The 24,745-nt window shown below is 39.4% G+C and overlaps 2 protein-coding genes, 1 long non-coding RNA gene and 1 pseudogene across 9 annotated transcripts in view; 2 read left to right on the top strand and 2 right to left on the bottom strand.

Moving 5' to 3' along the window:
• The window catches only part of LOC103701955 (putative isoprenylcysteine alpha-carbonyl methylesterase ICMEL2), a 39,250-nt gene extending 28,335 nt beyond the window's left edge, over positions 1 to 10,915 (top strand). For 2 of the 6 annotated variants that reach the window (XM_039127074.3, XM_088701837.2), the window contains one exon: positions 7,158 to 7,762. The gene's annotated coding sequence lies outside the window, so the exon portion shown is untranslated. Of the gene's footprint in view, positions 1 to 6,936; positions 7,029 to 7,157; positions 7,763 to 10,568 lie in introns of those variants that run through there. The other 4 variants (XM_088701839.1, XM_088701836.1, XR_005512096.3 and 1 more) reach the window with 3 other exon arrangements.
• Positions 536 to 2,476, bottom strand: LOC148703028 (uncharacterized; annotated as a pseudogene).
• LOC103714018 (uncharacterized) lies at positions 7,754 to 8,947 on the bottom strand. The gene is made up of 2 exons (XR_605140.5): positions 8,708 to 8,947; positions 7,754 to 7,941 (listed from the first exon to the last, which is right to left on the bottom strand). It is a non-coding gene; the product is annotated as an uncharacterized LOC103714018 (long non-coding RNA).
• A 6,381-nt stretch (positions 10,916 to 17,296) lies between the features above and the next one.
• LOC103714019 (calpain-type cysteine protease ADL1-like) overlaps positions 17,297 to 24,745 on the top strand; it is a 32,902-nt gene continuing 25,453 nt past the window's right edge. For both annotated transcript variants that reach the window (XM_039127076.2, XM_088701833.1), the window contains exons 1-7: positions 17,297 to 17,511; positions 17,924 to 18,105; positions 22,020 to 22,270; positions 23,697 to 23,879; positions 24,004 to 24,139; positions 24,356 to 24,486; positions 24,573 to 24,687. In XM_039127076.2, the coding sequence (XP_038983004.1) occupies positions 17,978 to 18,105; positions 22,020 to 22,270; positions 23,697 to 23,879; positions 24,004 to 24,139; positions 24,356 to 24,486; positions 24,573 to 24,687 (944 nt within the window). In that variant the 5' untranslated portion in view covers positions 17,297 to 17,511; positions 17,924 to 17,977. The remainder of the gene's footprint in view (positions 17,512 to 17,923; positions 18,106 to 22,019; positions 22,271 to 23,696; positions 23,880 to 24,003; positions 24,140 to 24,355; positions 24,487 to 24,572; positions 24,688 to 24,745) is intronic.

The raw sequence follows: 24,745 nt of genomic DNA, 5'->3' as shown, positions 1-24,745 counted from the left end.
TAAGTTTGAGAAAGGCCGCTTCTGCTTCATCATGCCACCCAAATTGCCCCTTTTTGAGAAGATTCGTGAGGGGACGAGCCAGAATCCCATAGTTCCGAACAAACTTGCGGTAATAACCTGTCAATCCTAAAAACCCACGCAACTTAGAGATGTTAGTAGGTTGGGGCCATGCTACCATAGTCGAAATCTTGGCATCGTCTACCTTAACCCCTTGACATGTAATAATATGCCCCAAGTATTCAAGCTCCTTACCAAAAGCACATTTACTAGCTTTGATAAAAAATTGTTGTTGCTTCAAAATCTTCAAAGTCTTTCGGACATGTTCAAGATGCATATCCCAGGTAGGGCTATAAATCAAGATATCGTCGAAAAAGACGAGGATAAATTTTCTAAGGTTGGGGCGAAAGATGGAGTTCATTATGGCTTGGAAGGTGGATGGGGCGTTACATAGGCCAAAAGGCATTACCAAATACTCATAATGGCCGTTATGTGTTCGGAATGCAGTTTTGTGAATATCATTCGGATTTACCCGTACCTAATGATATCTGGCTCTCAGGTCCAATTTAGTGAAATAGGCGGTGCCATGCAGTTCATCTAACATGTCTTCCACCGTGGGAATGGGGAAACGATCTTTGATGGTGACTGCATTGAGGGACCGGTAGTCAGTACAGAACCGCCAACTGCCATCCTTCTTTTTCACCAACAGTACCGGTGATGAGAATGGGCTAGTACTTGGCCTTATAAGTCCCGAACCCAACATCTCTTGGACCTGCTTCTCAATTTCGGCCTTCTGAAAATAAGCATATCTATAAGGCCGAACGTTAACTGGTTCGGTGCCTTCCTTAAGGGGAATGCAGTGGTCGACCTCACGTGCCGGCGGAAGCTGTGTTGGTTCCTTGAATACTTCCTCATAATCTTCCAAAGCTTTTTGCAAGCTTGGTGGCACAGTACTCATGGGCCCCTCCATTTGTAAACAGATTGCAAAGACTGAATGCCCTTGGCGAAGCTCCTTCGTCATCTCTTTGAGTGAGGCATCTCGGATGGGATGGTGTCCGAGCCCCTGTAGCCTTTGGGTCTTGTCTTCCCATTGGAAATCCATTGTGAGGGATTTCCAATTGCATGTGACGGTGCCTAGCATCTGCAACCACTGGATGCCCAGTACCAAATTCAAACCTACTAAAGGTAAAGAATAAAGTGTGAGTGAGAATGGAATGCCTTGCAAGAATACCTGCACCTTCTCGAACCTGCCTTGGCACTTCAATGGTTCGCCATTTGCTACCTTGACCGTAAATGCCTTGGTGGGAGTAACTGACAACCGAAGTGAATCAGCCACGCGAGTGCTAATAAAATTGTGGGTTGACCCACTATCAATTAGCACCATCACTTCTAATCCCCCAATTTTTGCTAGAACTCTCATAGTTCATGGAGCTGCCCACCCTGTGAGTGCATGCAGCGTAATCTCGGGCTCGGGTTGCTCTCCTTGATCTTCATCTTCCTGCAGTTCTTCGGTCACTTCTTCACAAGTAATGCCGCTGGTGTCAGGGAAGCTTTCCAACAGGAGTTGAGGGTCTTGGCATTTATGACCAGCGGTGAACCTTTCATTGCGGTTAAAGCATAGTCCCTATGCCCTCCGCCGTTGCATTTCATCCCACGTCAGTCTCCGAATTGGTGTTGCTGGTGCTGCTCGTGTAGAAGGTGGTAATGCTGGTGGAGTACGGTTGATAGGTGATGGCCGTGCGAATCGCCTTTGCCGTGACAGCTGGTCGTCCTTCATTCGAGCCAAACTGATGGCTTCTTTCAAGGTCCGTGGCTTGAACATACGTATGCCATCAGCAATCTTCGGCTTGAGACCACCCATGAATGTTCCAACCAAAGCCTTCTGAGTCCAACCCCGAACTCGGTTTCCCAACTTCTCGAACTCTCGCTGGTAGTCACGTAAAGACCCTGATTGCCTTATTCTTGATAAGGCTTCATCAAAGTCTTTGCAATCTGTAGGGCCGAACCTCGTCCAAAGCTCATCTTCGAATGCCTCCCATGTCATGGTCCGCCCTTCTTCCCGGTATGTCCGGCGTATCCACTGCCACCATTGGTTTGCTTCTCCTGCCAGGTGGAACGACGCTAGAGAAACCTTCTGTTGTTCAGTGGTGCCCTGGTACTCAAAAAATTGAGCAGCACGATTGAACCATTCCATGGGATCCTCACCTGAATACTTCGAAAATTCCAGCTTGGTGGTCTTGGGAAAAAAGCCTTGGCGGCCTGCATCGTGCTCCTCCCGGTGTGAACGCGAGTGGCTTCCCCGATCATTGTGGTAGCTGGTTGCATCACGGTTAGAGAACCATGCTTCAGAGAGCCTATTGATAGTGTCTTCCAGGTGGTGCAGCTTATCAGCAACGCCTTGCTCCATGTGGCTCATTCCATCTTGAACTCCTCCGAGTGCTACCTCCAAAGCTTCGATCCTCTCTTTGTTAGCCGCCATTGCCAACCTGGCTCTGATACCAATTGGTAAGGTCCCAGTCAAAGCTAGCTAGCAATCACAAAAAAAAGTAACTGTTCTGCTTCGGGTGAGAACAAACCATAAGATAAGTTGTTGGATAAATTTCTCGATAAACTTTTATTGACCTTCGGAGCTTTATTTATACAATTAAACTTAACCAACTATTCGGCTATTCAGCCGAGAATAAAGCCTACGTGCATAACAGAATTAACGTAAACATAAGTAAACATGCAACAAAATAATAACAAAACAACTACACTCTCTCCAACAACTGTTTGACGCGGTAAATCAGCATCTATCCCTTGCTGAAGGTGGCTCCGGGTCTTTCTCCCTTGCATGCATGGATTTCACGTCCTGCATGTCCGGTTCTCATTCCTGGTCTTCACCCACTATACTTGATGTTTGGCTTTGGAACTCTTATAGTTCTGCGTGGCTGCCTATCACCTGCATACTTTCTCATCAGTGAAAGGACCCAGTTATGGTTATAAATATACCTGGTAATGCGTTGGGCTGTCTCCACCGTTTGTTGCACCCTACGGATCTTTCCAATGTCCATCAACATGAGATCGATACAATGTGCAGCACATGGGGTCCAGAAAATATGTGGTCGCCGCTCCATCAAGATCTGCCCGACAGCCTTATATTGCGGCCCATTATCAGTGACGACCTGCACGACATTCTCCTCTCCTACCAGATCAATCACATCCTCCATAAGTTTCAGCATGTACGAGGTGTTGTGCACATAAGCCGAAGCATCAACCGACTTGTGGAGGAAGGTCTTAGCATCACGGTATGTCAGGAAGTTGATGATACTCCGCCTGGTCGGACCGGTCCAACCATCGCACATGATGGTTAGTCCATATATGGGCCACTTGCTCTTGTAGGAGTCAATCCAATTCTCCAGCTCCTTCTTATTGTTGTCAAGAAGCTCACCGTATATGTTCTTCGGGCCTGGAGGAACTACACCGGGACCGGCAGCTTGTATGGCGGCAATGGCAGACCCGTAGTATGTATTGTCTGCCACATTCGCTGGGATGTGGCTGAAGTGAAACCAGGATCCAATAGCTCGCCACATAGTTTTCTTCTTATCCTTCATCCACATTGTGTCTACCCTCTACTGTCTTGAATCTCTGTTGGGGAGAGCATGCGGATCTACATCATGAATTGTCGCTCCTTGTGGAATTCCTCTAGATGACTTCTTTCGGCTACCAAAACTATCCAGCATAGATGCAATCCGGCCACGTTCTTTGCCGATGCCCTCCCTGACTGAAGTTGTCCTCAAGAACTCTGGATCTTGTCTAGTGCTCCCAGAACCGCCGCCCGACTCGTATGCAGAGGGCCCAAATCGAGCCCTATGCCTGGCCACCTCCTCCTGCTGCCACTGACCATCCAGGCTTGCATGCATGGCCGTCTGAATATTTGTCTCCTCCTCATCTAGATCCTCGACCTTCTCTGGCTCCCTAGAGTAATAGGAAGGTGGCTCTCCCGCTCGGCGATCGACCTCCGCCCTCTTCTTGGAAGCCATCTCTTTCGCTTCTTTGACCTCAGCGAGATTCTGCCTCATCAGCACACGAATCTCGCTGGGATATTTTGGGCACGTAGCAACCTCACCGGAATTTCCGGCTAAGTGTTGCTTCAACCTGGTTACCCCTCCCTTGAAAACCTTGTCGCAAAACTTGCATTGAAACTGATGTCGTTGCCCCTCACTTCCAAGTCTTCGCCCATAAGACCAGCCAATACCACGCTTTGCAGGGTTCGCTTTTCTTGATGGCTCCATTTCTATCATAAATTTACAACTTATCAAAAAATTAAGCTAATAAAGTAAATTTTTGCATTATCTTATTATTTAAGTAATTTATAAACTATTTTTTTAAGTTACTTATTAACAAAATTAATGAAATAACATAGGACAAAAAAACCGCACCTTAAATAGTCTCCGCTGGATTTTTTGGGCAGGACCTCCTCCTCAATTTGTGGGCTATCTCTCAAATCTTTCCGTCTCTTATTACTCTTCAGAGGCTCACTCTTGGATTTTAGTTAATCTGGAGTCTGGAACCGAACGAGCGAAGAAGAAGTGGCCGAGAGGCCACTTTGATTTTCGTGCATGTCTAATCAAAAAAAGAAGTGGCCTCTCGGCCACTTCTTTTTTATAAAACAAAACTAACGAAAAAGAAGTGGCCTCTCCGCCACTTCTTTTTTTGATTAGATAGAACAGAAGTGGCCTCTCGACCACTTCTGTTTTTTTCGGCCACAGCTTTTTTTTTTTGAAAGAAGTGGCCCGTGGGCCACTTCTTCCTTAAAACCACGCGCGGCGCGTGGTTTCAAAAACCACAGCGCGAGGCGCTGTGGTTCCCAAAAAAAAAAACCGTTCGCACAAAAACTCGGAAAAAACCGGGTTTCTTCTGTTTCCGGTACCGGTCTTGGACCGGACCGGTACAGCATTCCTTGCTTGATCGTGCTTCCATTTTCTATCATGGTCGGATAAGTGCCGAAACAGAAGACATTATTGAGCAGGTTTATCACATCCAACGGAAAGTCCACAGCGCTTGCTTGACTCTAGTGCCAGGTATAAGGATGATGCTGACCGTCATTGCACGGAGGTTCACTTTGCAGAGGGCGATCTGGTGATGGCTTATTTTAGAAAAGAGATTTTCATTGAGCAGTTACAACAAGCTCAACTCGTGAAAGTATGGTCTCTTACGCATACGTCGAAAGCTGGGGAAGAACGTCTATTTATTGGAGCTTCCAAATAACGTCCAGACTTCCCCGATTTTCAATGTCACCGACTTGTACTAGTTCCATGAAGATCCACCAGAGGGGGTTGCAGTTCCAGATCTACCCAGCACTAGCTCAGAGTTTAGTTTCCATTAGGATATTGAGAATATTCTTGACATGCGAGTAGACACTAGGCGTGGGGAGTACCGCAGATTCCTTGTGTGTTGGTAAGGAAGACCTATTTCAGACAGTTCATGGATCAACGAGGACGAGTTGAGGCATTAGACACCCAATTTGTTGCAGTGGATACAGGAGGCCTATTCGTCAGGAGTTGAGTTCTTCCCAGTTAGGGAGAATTGATGTAGTCTCAGAGTTCCATCTTGTACATAGTTTATATTTTTTGTTATTTTGTGTTTTTCATCCAAAGCCATGTTTAGGCTTGGATTTTCAGTCGAGTCATATACTAGGACTGTCAAGCAAAAAGGGTCTACCTAGGTGTGATAGGAAGCCTAATCCAACCCCAAACCACCACAGTTAATTGCTTAAGCCTTGGCCTTTCTTCAATGCCTACAGCCATCACTCATCTTTAGGAACGGAGGAGGATAGATGAAATGAAGATAGAATTGTGCATGTTGAATGTGTGAAAGAAGAGAAAAAAGAAAACCTAGAAAGGTGAGTGCCACCATGGGCGAAGCCCTGAGAAATCCTTTTTCTTCCACTTCCATCTTGCTTCTTGACCTATTTCTTCTTGGAGCCACCTTCTCGACCCCGTCATCATTCGTCTCAATGTCTTGGTGGAGCGCGGCCTGAAAATTCTCATTGGATTGGAGGGACCAAAGTCGCAGAGGTAATTATCCGACTAGTTTTATCACCATCTTTTACTCAGCCCTCGTTTCTTCATCCATCAATCATTATGTCTATACCCATCATCATTACCATCGTTGCCATCTATCACATCCTTGGACCTGAATTTACTGGCAGTATTTTTTTTTTGTTCTATTGTAGTTATTTTTAGTTTATTGCACTAGTTATATTTCATTGATTAGGCTTCATTAATAAGATATCTATCATGTTCTGTATTGTCTTCACATACATCTATGATGATCTTTGGGATGAAGAGCATTTGTTGAAGTGTCAATCAATCGCACCATAATTGACTATTATGAAATCAGTTTACACCTGTAGTAGTCGATTATAGGTTGCCCCAGACCACCTAGAAAGAAATGGGCGAGCAAACTGACAGCCCCGATCACATGATTTTGCCCATGAATAGTTTTTGACTGCCTAGACTCTGTGCTGACATGGTGACATCATCAAGCTCGATAGAGAATTGTTGAGCCTAGAGCCACAACTTGCACGACACCTAGCTGGTGGCATTGAGCACCTGCTTCGGTCATACAAATCCATTTAAGCCGTTTATCTATTCCAAACCAACGGTTGGGATCTTAGATAAGTGCGAAAAGATCGGGGAATTTTTCTAGGGGTTGGTGGGCTTTGCCAATCAGACTAGTATTTTCTCACGCACTGTTCCATGGACTCGCCCATGTTTTGCTCGATATGGGATCAAGAGGATAAATGATAACAAAATAGTAGAGTCCATCATGTGGCAACAAGGTTGGAAGGTATATCCCATTGTTATTCTTGGGATATGTGGATTTGTCAACATTTGTTTTTTGCCACATGCCTACTTAATGATATCTAAATGTTTGTGTTGCTCGACCAAATAGGGTGGAGGGATAAAATAGTCCAAGAAACCATACAGAGGACTCATGAAAATGCATATGCCGAATTCATCCTTTCCATGAAACTGGCATTAAAGGTTAATCTTTTTGTGTTTTTTCATTTATCCATCCATCTGTTATTACATTTGATATGTGGTGGTGCTCCTAAAAGTAGTTTTTACTTTAAGATGGATTCGGATGCTTAATAGTTTTAAATCAAATCACAGTGCGCATGGAGGGAAGGTTAGGTGTTGATTGCCAGCTTCAGACATACAAGACTTGATGTATGTCAGTATGTGAGGTTCTTAATCCTCCACTTGGATGTGCATCTTTGATACCTTTCTGTAAGTGGAGTACAGCAAACAACTCCTGATTTAATAAGGGAAGGCACCAGCCTCCCAAGTTGAAGGTAGTGTGTTTGATTTTCCTTGAGGGGCTTCCATGAAGTTTTTGAACGCCTTGTTGATATGAGAGGTACCACGAACTTGTGGACTTCTAGGATGCAGGTCGAGAGCGGACCGCAGGATGCAACTGCAGTGTGCTTCAGTACTTTCATAGCTTTATATACTTGTAACGCCGAACGAGAGACTCAAGTTCAAGGAGGACGCACGGATGCCGATATCGAAAACTTGCAGGCGCTGGTAATTTTATAAGCCAGTGCTTGGGGTGGGTGGGTTTCAAATATGTAGTTAGGGAGCTGATGCCTACTTGTTCCTGGTTATTTGTTATTTCTATGGATGTTGCATGGCAGAATATGGCACCCATCGTGCAGAATTTCATTGGAATTGTTACTGTAACAGTAGTAAAGTTAGTTCATCATTCATTCTAGCAACACCACGACTTTATTTCAGAAAGCCCAGCCTAACATTTGGCATACATTTGAAGTATAGGAAAATAGGGAAAACTTAAACAACAGAAAAATGCTAGTCTTTGATCTGATTGGATGCTGAGCGGTCCTGCTGCTTTCTGTCATCTCTACTATTTTTTGGCTGCTGATTTGCCACCTTTAGCCTGTCCCAGAGCACAAAAATAAATAAATTATTGTAATGGCAATTGGTCGGTTTGTTTCTCTACAAAATTTTCAGCTCCTTGAAAAATTTTAAATTAATGATCATGGGCATAGTAAGAATTCAGGATACGCTGGGTAAATAACAACTTAGGCAAGGCAAGACTATAGAAATAATAGAAACGTCATCTTGTTGATATAAAGAATGATGTCATGGAAATATGAAAACTAGTTATGTCTTATTACCTTGGAGTTAAGAAAAGAGCCGAAAATGCAAAGGCAAGGCTGTGGTTGTTAGGATGGAAGGTTGTTATTTAAAGGCTTGTTTGGTTCGAAGAGAGAGAGAGAAGTATGGTCAACAGAAAAATAAAAAAAAAACCTCTTATTTAGTTGGAGCCTTTTTAAAGAAGAGATATGAAAAGTAGCATAGATGGGAATCTTATTTCATGAGAAAGAAAATCTATAAGGATTATGGAAAAGCTACTTTCTTATTGGTTAAAAATTGAATTTTTTTAAAAAAAATATATTCTTAAGCTATCAAAATTTATAAATAAAATTTTTTTCTTTATTAAAGATATAATAAATATTTTATATAACTAGATGCTCAACCAAGCATAAGTAGCTATTTTTTTATAGCTAACTAAACATATCAAAATTATTTTTTAAGATATCATGTTTGCAGGAATCAGTTTTTTTAAAAAATATTTCAATAAAAAAAAATTTCCGCGAACCAAACGGGTTTTAATTATTGTGTAATCATGCCCCGGCTACCTTCTTTTTGGACTCCCGAGGCTTTTGCTCGGCCTTTTTTGGGGCCAGCTTCCTAGCCTGAGCTTTGGGTGCACCAGTACTGGCTTTGGCGGGGGCAGGCTCCTTCTTGACTTTTTCCACGGGAACCTGGGAGCCTTCAAGAGGTCTCTCAGCCTTCGTGGATGCCATTCTTCCGACCACCCTCTTCTCTCAAAGAGCACAGAGATTAAAGAAGGAAGACCAGTAATTTAATTTTGGGTTGGCACAATGCAACTGCCATGGCCGTGGTACTTATAGCGCGCCCTCGTGCTGCATGGAATTAGATTCAAATCTAAGAATCAAAGAACTTTGGATTTGCATGCCATGTGGGGACGGAATAAATGACGTTTTAGGCTATTGGAAAACCTGACATGGAATCGTATGCGAAACAATAATGCAAGCCTTTATCTTCGCACAACGGGTACAACTCGATGGGTCTAATCTGTCATCGGTGACATCATTTTTGTTTTTTTTAGATTTTTTATTTTTTATTTTTTTCATAAAAGGAATCAGCAAAAGCCCGGCCTGAAAATTACTTGATTGTAGCCATCACCATAAGGGTCATACTCTGAGGGGTTTTAGTGGCCTTGTCATAAGAATATCGCCCAATTACAAACATTAGCAGATACAGCTTATTTATCTCATTCCTAACCTCCAAAAGAAATTTCTACATTACCCAAACATGGATTGGGCCAAGTCATTGCATCATCCTCTGCTTGGACAAGACCATGTTTTTATTAATGCTGATGCTAATGAAATTTAGATTATTTTTGGTGAAGGTTATAAGAGAATTACAGAGCCTCACATCAAGGAAGCAATGGGGCTTCATGTTAGGATGGCTAGGGCCTTGCAGTCTAGAGTTTCTTCAAAGCTGTGGCTCGCATAACGCACAATAAAGTTTTGGGTGGCATCTTTCTTCCCATTCAGTCAAAAACACTAATAAGTAGAAGATTATGCTAAAAAAATTTCATATCATACCTTACTAATACTGTGCTAGTATAGTACCGATATGGAGTGTGATACCAAGAAGGCAAATCTTGATTCATAGTATCTTTACGAGAGTTTACTATAGAGAAAAAAAAAATGCTGGGAGACAATGACTTGAGCCTCATTATTAGAATTCCTCATCATGCATGTGATGATAAGCATCCGAGTGCCACCATAGGAAGCCTGAGAGGACTGACACAGACATGACCTGAAATATCCTTAGCCACCAACTTGTGCTCCATTTGTTCTTCGAACCTAACAAAACTTGCAAGATAAAGGTAACGTCCCGTGGTTGCAAAACATTTAGAAGAAAACTTTTTAAGTGTACCGAGGGGACTTACCATGATGATTGAGAGTGCGTTTCAAAGATCTATCATGATTCAGATGATGCTGATAGATCTCGGACTTCACAATATGGTCCAAATTCTTTTTGTAGGATAGCACGAGGAATCGCTTGATCGAATTTAAATCATTTCCCGTTTTCAATTACGTTGAGGCACGAAAAAAGCCGGTCACGCCTTGGAAGACGGTCCGGTTCGGTTTTATTATGGAGTACCCCACCTCCTCAAACTGTATCGGGCCCACAAAGGGTTCAAGTTCAGCGCAGACATCTTCTCAGGAAAAATAAATTAATTTTATTGGATTTCTTTTTCAACAATGTGTTTATTAGAGTATGGCACACTTATGATTTCCATTGTCCTACTGTTTGTCTGATTAGACTTTTTTTAAAGAAAAATTAGAAATGGCATTGTTGTTTTCCATTCTTTATCTTATATAGTTTTTAAATTTTGATATAAGGTGCCAACTTACCAAGCTTATGATATTTTTGCAAGTGACTTAGAATGGAATCCCACAGGTACATGACAAAAGGCTACTTAGCTCGTTGCCTTCGAGGAAAATGATGATGGTGACGACGATAGTTTTTAGTTTATCTAATTAAAGCCCCACTCACAGGTATCTGAGCAATTCTTCCTATAATTCAATACACAAATCAATTGGGTTTAACTTGTTGATGACCAAAGTTGCATGGATTTTATCTATGGTAGAGAGAGAGAGAGAGAGAGAGAGAGAGAGAGAGATTTGTCGGTGAGCAACTAGCAACATTATATGAAACATAACAAGGAGTTTGGTTTGTGCTAGCTACAATAATTGAAATTGTTGCAGAGGTTAATTACATAAAACAAGCCAAGCCTTTGAAGACGAGACATACTGTGGCATTTCTTTTTAAGATGGGATGTAACTTGTCGATTGGAACGTAGCTTCTCGATTCCATCTTGTTTTCTATTCAACCTTGGATTTCTTTATATAATCTATTTTAGATAAACGCTAGTTTTAGCGAGACGCTCTATTCCTATAGGAAGTCTGCTTAATACTACTTCGTAGAAACATGATACAATCATGGTGAGGATTTCTTATAGTACCTTAGTTGTCATTAGCCATAATGCTTGATGAAGGATTGAAATTTGATATGCCTGCTCGGGCATCGCATTGCTGTGTGTTTCAGCTTCAGCAGTGATATTTATGCATGAGCTTGGAGAACTCCCTGACCTAGAGGCATTGTCTTTAGGCTATATGTGCCAAAGAAAGTAGTGGGCAATGGAGACCTTGTGATAACAAGGAAAGAATATTTTGATCTAGATCAGGCCTTAGTAAGCACTATGTGTGTGTGTGTGTGTATATATATATGTGGAGGGTGGTCACATGCCTAAGTCTTGTTGTCTTAGCAATTGGAGCTGCACACATCTCTTTCTCATTTATTGTCTAAATAACTCTCCTCACTTTAGGCCCACCACCTTTTAGGTTTCATGGAGGGGGATCTCCTTCCGGCCTTGGAAGCCTAATTAAAGGGGTGGTGGTTTCTATTTGGCCTTTGTTGATGGGTTGACATCACACACCATGGGACTATGGTTGAGGTTGGATCCTAGACCTTGAAGGGCATGTTTCATGTTATGTCAGCATCAGGCCAAATTAAATCAAGCCATTGGACTTTTGCTGCCTTCGCAAGCTTCATCGAATTACGTCGAGCCATAAGAATGGAGCCTGTGACCACATCCAATGAAGATAATTTTGGATAGGAATGCCACCTTAGAGTGATAACCATCTAATTGCCATTGGAATCCGGAAGCGCCTCTGTTTGCTTGGGGCATTTGGACTTTGATTGATCATATATTAATGCATTTAGTTATACTAACGTGACTTATGGCAGCATTGGAGTTGTGTTTAGTATTATTACTCTTTGGATATATGTGTGTGTGTGTGTATCTTGGTAGTATTAGGGGCATTTTGTTAAATATCAGTGCGTTTCTTCTTTCCAAGAACTTTGAGACGGTTCCTCCGGGCCAACATTGCCGGGAAAAAGAACCTTCCACTCACGGGCTGCGCATTAATGTGTGACAAAAGCAGCCAGTCAAGAAGCACTCTTAGGCTTAATTTGGTTTTTTTTTCTTTTTTTGATGATAACATTATCTCCTTACAAATCTTACCAGGGCATGAAAGCATAAGATTATGCACAACATCTACTGTGCTGGGCTCTAGACCAGTTACTAGCGGCATGGGGTAGTGTGAGCCCGTGCCGAGCTTATACAGACACAGTAGAAGAGACGGAAGAAAGGGAGAACAAGAAAGATGAATAGAGAGAGAGAGAATGGGGAGGTCGAAAAAGGCCAACGGAGAACCAGCGAAGGGTTGGAGAGCCGCCACAACAGAGGAGGCAGAGGAGAGGCTCCGCCTCCAGTTCTCTGTTTCGTTAGTAGAGGACCAGAGAAGAGCCCCTCTTCCATAGCTCCCCAGCCTCCGTCTCCTCCGCACGGCGGCTTCTTTGCTTCCATCGGCTGGCCTCTACCTTCCTCTCTCTTCCTTCCTCTTTCTCTATCTCATTTTTTTTTTGGTACACTGATGCCTCACATGACACGCGCATGAGTACAACCAACAAAGTCAGAAAAAAGAAGCTAACAAAGAGTGTAAGGAATTTCCACTTGGTTCACCCAAAGGAACCTACTAGAATGATGTGCCACAAAGGAGGCCATCCAATTAGTTGCATTGTTTGCCTCCCGATAAATATGGGTAGCCTGTAAGAAGCCACATCCCCCCGCAAGCTTCCGAATGTCGTGGAGCAAATACTGCTCGTCCGTCACAGCATGCCAACCTCGAACCCACTCGATCACCATAGTTGAGTCCTCTTCAAGATGGATGCAGGCCGCACCCATAGTATGCCTCGCATAAGAGATTTCATCCCTTCTCCGCTCTTTCTTTTCTTTTTTCTCCTTCTCCTTCTCTTCTTTCATCGCCAATCTCATTTTCATTATCGGAACCGTCCCGATCCGTCGCCGGTACAGCTCGAGACATTCCAAACCGGATGATTTGGGACGATTCGTCGACTATGGTTACGCATAAATTATAACTTCCAATATATTTGAAAAAAAATCTAAAAAATTAAGCTTAACATTCCTATTAGTGAATGGCCTGATGCATTTTAAGCTGACACTTTCGTACTCCAATTATTCTTAGTGGAACTTAAGCAAAGCATCTTCTTTGCAGCAACTGCACCATTATTAACAATTTTTATCCTGAATTTATTTTTTAACATTTTTTTATTTGCCCTGAGAATGGATCCAACACGCAAGCTTCAGGCGATTGATTGAGAAACTTAAATTTTAAATTATATAAGATGCAGTACAATGCGCCCTTGTTTGTCATGTGAGGGGATACACGTGAATCCTCAGAAGGACCTTACATGATGGTCCCATCCCACATGAAACCTTTGGGCTTAACCCATCAAAGGGACCACATCCTTTCTCTCTTTCTCCATGTCAACTTCCACCACCACCAAATTCCCAATCTTCTGTGTAAATTTGTCAACCATGCATGCACCCTTTGTGTCCTTGGCGACAAATTGAAGCCAATCTTCTCCATTCGACCATTCAAAACTAGGGTTACGGCCGACAGAGTTATGCGCCCTATAGAAAGATTTGATATATGCTAAGAAACAGCTATAGACTTCTCGTGTTATTTTTGAGGTGATTATCAAGTTCATCTACTACGGACACCAAATTTCATCCTAAGATGAATGATTACTGGAGAATGGAAGTCGCTCTATGTTCATAAGAGGCGATATATGTTTATAGGGAAAGGAATAGTGCCGTGGATTGCTATGTTTCTTCTAATTTTTTGCACATTTTATTTTTTAATTTTTATAGATGTATTTATACTGGATTGATACAATAAACTTTGAGGGTGAATGAGTGAATTTTTGAGCTTGAGGCAGAAATGATGCCCGTGAAAGAAGTATGGGTGGTTGTGAAACTCTACACAACTTAATGAAAAAAACAAAAAAAAGACTTGGCTTGACTGTAAGGTGTTTGTTGCTTTGTTACATCAGGAACAATGGACACGTTAGAACAGTACAATGATTAGGAGGCCACATAAAGCCAGGCTTGTGGGCTTTGCAGATTCGTACCACTACTAGCTTTGTGACGTGTGACCCTAGTTTTGGCATCCACTTTGAATAATTTTCGATTTTAGCATATTTCTGGACCTTAGATTTCTCCTCTTCTGAAATTAAATAAAAAAAATCATTATGTTTTGTCTGAAAAAAAAAAAATAAATGGTGAGAAGGTCATGAACAATATCATCAACATGGGAGGAGAGGATACATGGGAAATTGGAGATGAGATAGAAGTATGAGGAGGAAAACTTGCTGAGATATGAAACTATTCAAGCTGGCTTGGGATGTATATTCTTGCAATTTTCATCTACAAGAATGTAGCAAATGGGATAAAGTTGCTTATTGGGTTAGTGACACTCCTTGCGTTGTCCCAGGTAAGTCCTGAACAATTAACCAGGATAGGCTAAAGTAAGAAAGAGAACATATTGTATGGTAATGAATCAAAATTTGGAGTTAAAATTCCTTTTTATGTTTCGTGAAAATAGGCTTTGTCATCAGATAGTTGGACGCCATGATTGCTAGATTGGTGGCCCATTAATTAATACATCTTTCTGAAAAGTTTGATACGGAATTATTTAGATGATGTTATATGATAAACTATTAATCTATGCTACACTTAAAATGAGAGAGGAGAGTGTTAATTAGCCCCTAACTATCAAATTACTAACCAAAATACCACCCCCTTACTTTTTTTCATATCAGCACTATCAATTGCAATATCAACTCAACCAATTTCTCACCAATTTCAAAATTAAGCAAATCGAGAATACTCGAGGGTGTGAACTAGTCTAGTTGGTAAAACCACACCTTTACTGAATTTTGATAAGTTCACCCCCCTCCCAAAAAAAAAAAGGAATACTCTATCTGAAAACCTCTCACCAATTATTACTTTTATATGGTATATATTTAATATAAATTAATTAAATTTATAATCTATTTTTAGTTTATTATTATTATTAATCTCAAACAAACATTTTGTGTGTCTAGATTGCTGACTTTACGAAAAATGGCATTACATTAATTCCATCAAATGTGCATGGGATTTTAAATTTAGGTATTATCATATAATATATTAAATGACTTAAAAATTATTTTATTTTTATTTCTATGTGTTAAAAACTATCTAACAACTTTTTTTCTCTATTTAATATACATTCTTGATCAATTATGTACCATAAAAAATATCGTCTATGAACAACATTTATGATAAACATATTAATATATAGGTTGGCTTGAATCTCATAAGGTTATATTAAATTATTATAGGGCAATGCTTTGAATCATATCTCCTCCAATTTCTAAATTTTGAGGGACATATGTCAACAATAGAAGCTATTTCAATCTAGTTGGCATGCGCATAAGAGTAGCATTATCAAATCATGATATGGGTAGCATTTAACCTTTGCCCTTAAAAAATGATGACTTTCAGTGTTCTTTCTCTTTCCTTTATCTTCTCTCTCTCTCTCTCTCTCTCTCTCTCTCCTCTCTCTTTATGGGAAGATTATAATTTTTATATTTTTTGGTTGTTTACTTTCTGGCCTTTATTTTTCTGGGAGAGTAATTCGGCTCTATTCTCTGGCTAGATACGCTTAAGTTGGCATTCAATCACAATATCTTCTCTAAGCAACAGAAACTCAAGTTTTCGCTATCCTTGTTAAGCTATTGCATGGGCTTTGAGATGAAAGCGATGCGACGACAGAGAGAAACGGGAGTTTAAACTTGTTATGAATTCAGAAAGAATGGCATCTCAAGCTCTTCTCCACGTATTTGCATTAACGAGGATAACGTTCTTTTGAACATCTAGAATTCAAAACTCCTCCCTCTCGATCACTGCCATGCTCTCGTGAGATCTCACTCCTAGCCCTGAAAGGAAATCCCTTCCAGGCCAACTTCTACTACATGGTCCACTCCACTGTCTTCATAGAGACCCAAGCTTTACAACATCATCTTTGTTGAGACTTCTCATGGTCCAACCCGTCGTCTTTATTGATCTGATCGCGAGAATATTGTGACATGCATCATTCGAGCCCAGAAAGTTGAGTCCTTGGCATCGTCCTCCTCTTCCACCTTTGAGCTCTTTTTTCTTGCACCCACATTATCAACACCCCCTCTCATCCAGAAAAGATCACGTGTATCGGGAGACAAACCGAGCTGCATATTGGATTGCCTCCTTTGTCGCTCGGCATTTCGGAGATCTTTTCTGGACTAAGGCAGATGCCCTCCCTTCTGTCTTGTATCGATCATGTTCTATCTATTGACTTGGCTGGCTGTACTCACATAAGAGGTATATAATATGCTGTTTTTATCAAAAAAAAAAAAAACCATGCCATGGTTTATTAGGTATATAAGAACTTGAGTTTCCATTATTAGATGACCTAAATGACATCCAGTAGTAGAAAGGAAAAGGACATCAAGTGGAATGCAACATTAAAATCAAAGAGACAAGCATCCTGATTTTTTATTCATCCTTCTTCGTGACTTAAGTTATCCACTAAATGACTTGCCATATTACATGATCCTTTATTTCTTTTATATATTGATTTTTGAAAATATCTTAAAACACAAGTAAAAACTAATACAAATTTCAAGACACATGCAACAAAACACATTCTTGAACTTAATTACTAATTATTCAATATCCAATAAAAAATAATTTGACCGAAAGTTTACTTCATGATTCATACTAAAATATGAACGAGGTATACAAGGTTGTCTGGATTGGACTGGCACAAAATGATCGGTCCCATATTTTCTATTTATGCTTAATTCAAGTGTCATCACATCTTAATTATAAATATTACATCTCTCAATATTGAACTTGCAAGCTCTCCCATAAATATGGACGTAGAAGTTGTCACGTACTCATCAACATGATTTGATCGTGCTATATTTCATTAATATAGTTATATATATTAACTATTTTCATGGAAGTTTTTACCAAATAACTATTTAGTTATGTTTATATATTTTCAACCAAATCCAGTTCTTTACATATCCAGCCACATGTACATGCGTGCATGTATGCATGTATGCATGTAGGTGGGTAGGTAGAGGAAGATTAAGCTAAAAGCTAGGGGAGGAGCAACATAACATGGAATTTTCGGGGGGCTTAAACTAATAAGCAGTTACCAAATTCAGACAACCTTCTTTGGTTTCTTTTTCCCATCACTGCCCCAAGCATAGTAAGTTGACAAACGTCACCTTGCCTTCCCACTGACCCCGACCCCGCCTCGCCCCGCCTCCATCTTTCTCTTTCTCAATTCCGAGGGTTTTCTCGCCGCGAGAAACTCCTCTCCTTGTCTTTCTTGATTTCTAGGGTTTGCGAGGAGAGGAATCGCGCCCCAAGAGCAACAAGGTACGGTCTTCTCACCTCCCCTTTCTCCTTCCGTCTCTGACTCCGAGCCCCATTCTAGGGTTTCTGGGATCGATCAAGATTTCTGCCGCCCCTTTTGCTATCCGAGCTTCTTTTTTCTATGCCTCTCTTCTCGTAGGGCTTCGGGAGGGCGATTTCTTGAAATATCTTGGACTCGTCTCTTCCATTCCTCGGCATAGTTTTCTCGAGGAAATGCTGGTTCTTGGGAGCTCTGAATGGAATAAATAACAGTTTTTAGTCTTTTCTAGCTTTGGATTTCTGTGCATCTGGAGCAAATCGGTGCATGGTAGAGTTAGGGTTGCTGATATGGGTATTATGAGGTTTTAGGTGGTTTAATTTGCTCGATATTTCTGTAAAAATGAATCTTTTTTCTGTTTGTCTTGCTTTCTTGCAGATTTTTATTGTTATTTCCATGGTTTGATCTGATAACGGGCGGGGGGAAGGGGGTATGGAAGGGGACGAGCATCATCAGGTTGTTCTGGCATGCGGTGTCTGCGGGGCTCTTTTCTCCGTCCTAAGCCCTCTCAGTGTTCGCATCCTCTGGGCTGTGAATTGGCGGCCTTGGAGAATATATAGGTATTATTTGTATACGTCAGTTGTACCTTCTCGTGCTATTTTTGTTCTGCACCGTTATTATCATGGGTAGGGTTTATATATCATTTTGCAACTATAGTCAAGCATTAAATGAATAGCTAGACTTATAATTGTAAGTACCATCATTCTTGGTTACCTTAATATATAACCCAGCGGGCAAACATTTTTTTTTTTTTTAAGATTTACTTCTATAAATATTTTCATGCTGTCTGATGACCGTGACACTGGCTGAATTTATAACCATATTCCAAATTTTAGAAGTCAGCTCCATGACTTCCTATTCATTAGTCCAATTAAGGCCCATGTCCGCATCCAACTCCAGTGTCTTCATCATATATCTCCTCATGGTCTTTTCGAGTTGTCATTCTGCTTGCTCTCAGAATTGTTCCTTGCACACATCAATGTATGCCCCTAAGTAATGATTCTCTATGTCTTCAATGTTGCCGGATGATTTTCCCTAGATGCTGCATATCTATTGCAAATCATTTTGAAAGGCCTCTAGCCATTGTTTTTTGCATTATTATAACAATTACATCTAGCAGGTGATCAATTTAATAACGATTTATGATAGGGTCGATGGTATGAATGTTGAGACCGAGTCGTAAATTATAGAGGGGGCCAGATCACATTAGATCATGAATTGGATCGTACGTCCATGGATTTTTTTTCCTAACTTCTTTCAGAAATTCCGAAATATAAAAGAAATGTGAAATTGAAAAATACGAGTCAGCTATAAAACAGATGAATGGGTAATGAAAGCATACATAATCATTAGTAACAAGTAATTTAATAACCACATGGTCAGAAATTGTGAAAAATGGACATACACAAGATTTAATTTGTAAATAACATAATCATTAGATCATTCAATCCAAAGGAATGTATAATCCATTATATGGATCTAACTCTTGTGATCCTAAACTGATCCTGATCGAAGATGCGATCTGGATTGTTTAGGACTATTTTGATTTAGATGGTAAGGTCTGGATGGTGAACTGTAAGATATTAACAACAATGATTGGGTGTTTATGTTAATTGTAATTATGCAGAAGTCTTCCATCTATTAGAGGATGACATTTGATATATGTTATTATCCATTTTTTTATTAGCTGAATTCCCTGTTGGCAAGCTTCACTCATTTGTTGCATACGCGAATCTAGTGTCAAGAATACATAATTAAGAAATGCAGGAAAAGATTATCAAACTTACCATAAAAACAACAAACAACCATCTCACTGTGTATTCTGGCAGGTTTGACAATCTTATTTTGCCATTTTTTGTGTACAAATGTCTATATATTAATGCACTTCTTTTTTCAATTCCTTTTGCATCATCCAACATGAGAATCGTATCCAACACATCTTTGTGGAACTCTTGAGATAGCACCCTCTGATTTGAATGTATGAACTGATGGTCAAGGAGATTGATGAAAACCACGTGTTGTTTCGTTTCCACCTAATTTACAGAACATATTTCTTTCTTCACCCGTGTAGACTTCTTTAGGCTTTCTTTAGGGTAAGTACATTCTTCACATCCACCCAGTGCGATCATTTTGCTTATCTATAGCTGTCATGGCAGCGATCTCACATCTTGAATTGAGGGACATTAAATATAAGGTACTGAAGTATTCCAACTTTTAATCCTGTGTATTTTTGTTAGCAGCTAGTTTGGTTTAAAATCTCACACAATCTTGTTTGGCTGCTATCTACTCTAAAATGCGTATTTCTTCTAGGTCCCCTTCATATTTTACCTTTTGACAAGAGATATGAGTTTCTGCATGTAATTGTTGTGAATGCTTCCCGTTCCCATTTGTTGTTTCCTTCCAGGTTTTTTAGGAATAAGTTCAGACATTGGCTTAGTATATGTAAAATAAAGAATATGATAACCGGCTATGATATAAATTCAAAGAATGAGGTATGAAGTTTCCTGACTAAACAAGAAGTTCACATCCCCTTTATCAATAGAAACTTCGATATCTTTAGAATAACAAACCTAAGTATGTTATGGAAGTTGAGAAGGTTCTTGCTTCTTTTCTGGCAAGCCCTTACTTGGTTTATGGCTAGAATACTAACAAGTAACTAGTGTGAATACCTAGTTGGCTTGCCAATGGATATTGTAAAAGGAATTTATCACCTTGCTAAAGAATAGACGACCGAACTAGAAACAAGATGATATCTGCCTTTGCAAAATGTTTACAAGTTGAAATTACAACACTTCTGATCTTTCCGAGCATGAGAGCATCACCTTTATATGCATTTTGAACTAGAATCCAGCTGTTTCATCTATGACCACACTATTGCTCTTTGGAGATTTTTTCCTTTTTTTATATAAAAAAAGGGCCATGAGAGAAATTTTAGAAAGAGAGAGTGAGAATTTGTTGTTCACTTTAGGCATGAAAAAATAGTAATGGGAAGTGGCGAGAAAAATTTGAGAATGAAATTTTTTTGGAGTTACCTGTTGGGAAATCTTATATTGCCACTCTTATCGTGATCATGCACATGTTCTGTGCCCATGGCTCTGTAAAGAAGGAACATTATTTATAAAAAAGGAACATTATTTTTAAAATGGCAGAAGTGAGTATTTTATTAAAGAAAATTCAGGGTTGTATTTACGGAATTTCGTTTCCCCCCCAAAATTCCATCTCGAAAAATTTATTTTTTGATAAGGGGCAGACCCATATTCCAATGATTCTTAGTGCATGAAAGAGACTCCTTGTCCAGTTCAAGTAAGACGGGTGAATAGACTTCATAATTCTTAGGCCATATACAAGAATAAATACTCTTGTCTTTTAGGCTTATATTTTTTTAGAGTAGCTTTTCAATGTTTTAATCATAATATGATGATGATGATGATGACTTTTTCCAATAATTTCTGGGTTGATGTTGGGATGTAAATACTGTCAATTTAGAATCTAATTTCTTCTATTTAAGGTCCTCATTTTTGTATCTAGATTAGTTACTTTTGTAAATTTTTGAATTATATCTATTTTTTCAATATTCTTTATCTGGAATATGATGAATAAAGCCTGTAATTTATTGGTATATGGAATATATTATCAGATAGTCAAGGTTTGCTGATTATTTTTTGTATATAATATTACTATCAAAAATCTTTTTGGTGTTTCTTAAACATAGTTTTTTTATTCAAGTTAAAACGAGATCCTTGCATTTATCGGTTTCTGGAAATGGCTGTATTAATGGATATGATCCATCCCCTGTTCCTAGACTCCATGTCCAAAGGGTCTTAGAGGGTTGCTTCCAAGCTGTATTAGCCAAGTTAGTGTAAAACCAATTTGGTAGATTCTCTACTTGCTGATTGGTTATCCAAGTTATTTGCAGGCGCTGCTCTTGCTTGTAAGTACCTTGATTAGGAATTTGGCCAATTTGCACTGGCTAAATGCCAGGTTTATTGGTGGTTGTACAATGTACTGAAAAGTCTTTGAATCATACATTGATTCATAAAGTGAACGCCAAATATATAGGTGGTTATACAATTCTGAAAAGTCGTCAAATTATATATTGATTCATAAAGTGAATGCCGGATGCTCTAGGCTAAGTCAAATGTGCATTGTTACTGTTATCATCCCTATGTTTCCATATGTCATTCCTTGATAGTTATATCATTTTTAAATTATCGATTTGATTTGAAAACTAATAATTATGCTAAATGTTATTTATCTGCGTGTCTGTGAAATCTGTGGCATTTAAATTAATGTTTGGCTTTGCCTTTTAGGCAAAATTAACTCAGACTTTAGGGTGGTTCTTATCAGTTTTCAGCTCGTGACATGTATTTATCTATATGGTGATTACATAGTAGACAGTCTGCAGCTATTGCTTGTCAGATTTGGATTTTATCTATTTATTTGTTTTTTTTAAATAAAGTTCTTTAATCCTCAGTTGGATATATGCAAGAAAATGGCCGGAAATTATCCAAGGTCCACAATTAAGTGCAATATGCAGTTCTCTATCTCTGTTTGCATGGGCGATTGTTCTCTCTCCCATCGCAGTGGTGATAGTATGGGGAAGTATACTTATTGCACTTTTGAGTCGGAATATAATTGGATTGGCTGTGATAATGGCCGGCACAGCTCTTTTGTTGGCCTTCTATTCTATCATGCTTTGGTGGAGGACACAATGGCAAAGCTCAAGTACGTATATCTTTACTTTCTTTTTAGATGTTGCATTTAAGTTTCCAGTACTTTAATAGTGCTGATTTTGTAGGAATTGGGATTGTTTTCCTTCTTTTGCACCTGTAGAATGTCTTAAAATTTGACATGCTACTCTAGTTCAAGCATTGTAAAATCTACTTTTGTACAATTTTCTTCTAGTTTAACTAAAAAATTACTGAGGGTAAATATTCTTGCTGTCTGCTTCTTCAGTCATGTGATTGCTTTTCATGCATTTATTATTATTATTGTTATTTTTTTAATTCATTCATTGGTGCATATTCTGTTTACTTGATTCTTGCCTATAATCTGCAGTTCTGCACTGTTATTTTCTTGTCTCAATGCATTATGCTTTCTGTGGTTTGAATGGAGCACGAGCTTTTAACCTTCTATGGATGCCATCATAATTACTATGGGCAACTGAATGACTGTGGATGCGTGTCTATTGTTTATATAAGACAATGCCAAGACATAAAGTGACATGCTGAATTCTAGAGTGCGCATATGATTGCCACAACATCATCTATACCCTATACCTATGGTCTATAATACTACATGATAATAGCAATAGGAAAAAGTATAAATAGATGAAACTTTATAATATCTTTACAACATGGATTTTAATCATAAAATCAGCACGATAATATTTGTGTGAAGTAATGGCAAGCAGAATAGAGAGGCATATTTGCTAATAAACGTTCTGATTATGCCCATGGTTGTATAATCAGCTATATTTTATGTACTACTTGCGCACAATATATGTCCCTAAGATATGCTAATGTGCAAGATTGTATACAGAACTTAATGTTCATTAGCAAGGCACTGCTTTCATTCTGCTGAACACTAATAGCGGAACCTATAAGATGATTTTTTTAAGCTTGTTAGCTTGATGAATATCAGTCACAATATCTTGTCTACAGCGTTCATGTCTAAGATATGAGGTCTTGGATAAGTTCCTTTCTAGAGACATTTAATAAAGGGATATAAATATATTGATGATGGCATAAATGTTGAGCTTCTTGTTGAGGCTTGAGATGTCTTTTAGTTATGAAGATTCTCCTTTTTCTCGTTGAAGAACAACACACTTTGTTGATTGACCTATTGCTGTGCGGGTGCATAACATGAAAATTAGTTGACTTTTCACAAGTAAGTGATTATGCTATTGCTGCATTTTATTCGTAAGTAGGTTTGCTCCGTCAAAGGGTATGCATGACTTGCAAACAAGAAAAAAAGCATTTTAGATTAGCACATATTATCTAAATATCTGTCAAACTTTTCGGTCTACTTCTCTTCATGGTCTTTCAATCATCACAGTGCTTTTAGCTACAGCTTAAGTGATGAAGCATTTAAATCAGTATAAACAACTAGAGGTACAGGGTATCACTAGTTATTGGTTTTCTTTTTGCAGGGGCAGTCGCTTATCTTCTTCTCCTAGCTGTAGCTCTACTCTGCGCATACGAACTTTGTGCTGTTTATGTGACAGCTGGCGCAAGCGCCTCCGAGCGATATTCACCATCTGGATTTTTCTTTGGCGTGTCTGCTATAGCACTAGCAATCAACATGTTATTCATCTGCAGAATGGTCTTCAATGGTAATTATGATTTATCCTTCTGTTGTTCTGTGAGATCCTTAACTTTCTTCTTTTTTTGTATATAAAAGTATAAATAATCTTGAAACAGGTATTGCCTAATGTTTTATAAATTCTTATGTATTAGGAACTGGATTTGATATGGATGAATATGTGCGAAGGTCGTACAAATTTGCATATTCTGATTGTATTGAAGTGGGTCCTGTTGCTCGCTTACCTGACCCACCAGATCCGAATGAGTTGTACATGCGGAAATCCAGTAGGCAAGTCCAAGCTATACATTCTTCTACTCATTCATGATATTTTGTTTACGAAGGGATGAACATAATATAAACCAGTGTGGAACTCTAGTTTTATCATTGAACTTCTCAATGTATTCTCTCATGTTGGCTGTTTCATGATACATGATGGCTTACCATCTTATTCTTTGGTATTCTGTTGTATTTTTTTGCCATTCTGATATTGTATTTGTACCATAGGGCTTTACATCTAGGACTCCTCTATGTTGGTTCACTGCTCGTACTTCTTGCGTACTCCATCTTATATGGTTTGACAGCTAAAGAAGCACATTGGTTGGGGGCAATAACTTCAGCTGCTGTTATTGTTCTAGGTAGTTTTTTTGTCACCTTTAAATATAAAAATATTACTACCGGTGAATTTCTTTTTGAAGCTGCTTATCTGTTTCACTTGTCACAGACTGGAATGTAGGAGCATGCTTGTTTGGATTTGAGCTACTCAAAAGTCGGGTGGTGGCATTGTTTGTTGCTGGAATGTCCAGGATTTTTCTTATCTGCTTTGGAGTGCATTACTGGTATGCATTTATCTGTTCACTTATATTTAACATATTTGGTTGTACATAATTATTTTTT

The sequence above is a fragment of the Phoenix dactylifera genome, chromosome 7 (assembly GCF_051530095.1).
Source record: "Phoenix dactylifera cultivar Ajwa chromosome 7, Ajwa_hap1_PhDact_Kaust_v1.1, whole genome shotgun sequence".
In the NCBI taxonomy this organism is placed as follows: domain Eukaryota; kingdom Viridiplantae; phylum Streptophyta; class Magnoliopsida; order Arecales; family Arecaceae; genus Phoenix; species Phoenix dactylifera.
Note: the sequence above shows the minus strand (reverse complement) of the source record. Positions and strands in the feature narration are given on the sequence as shown.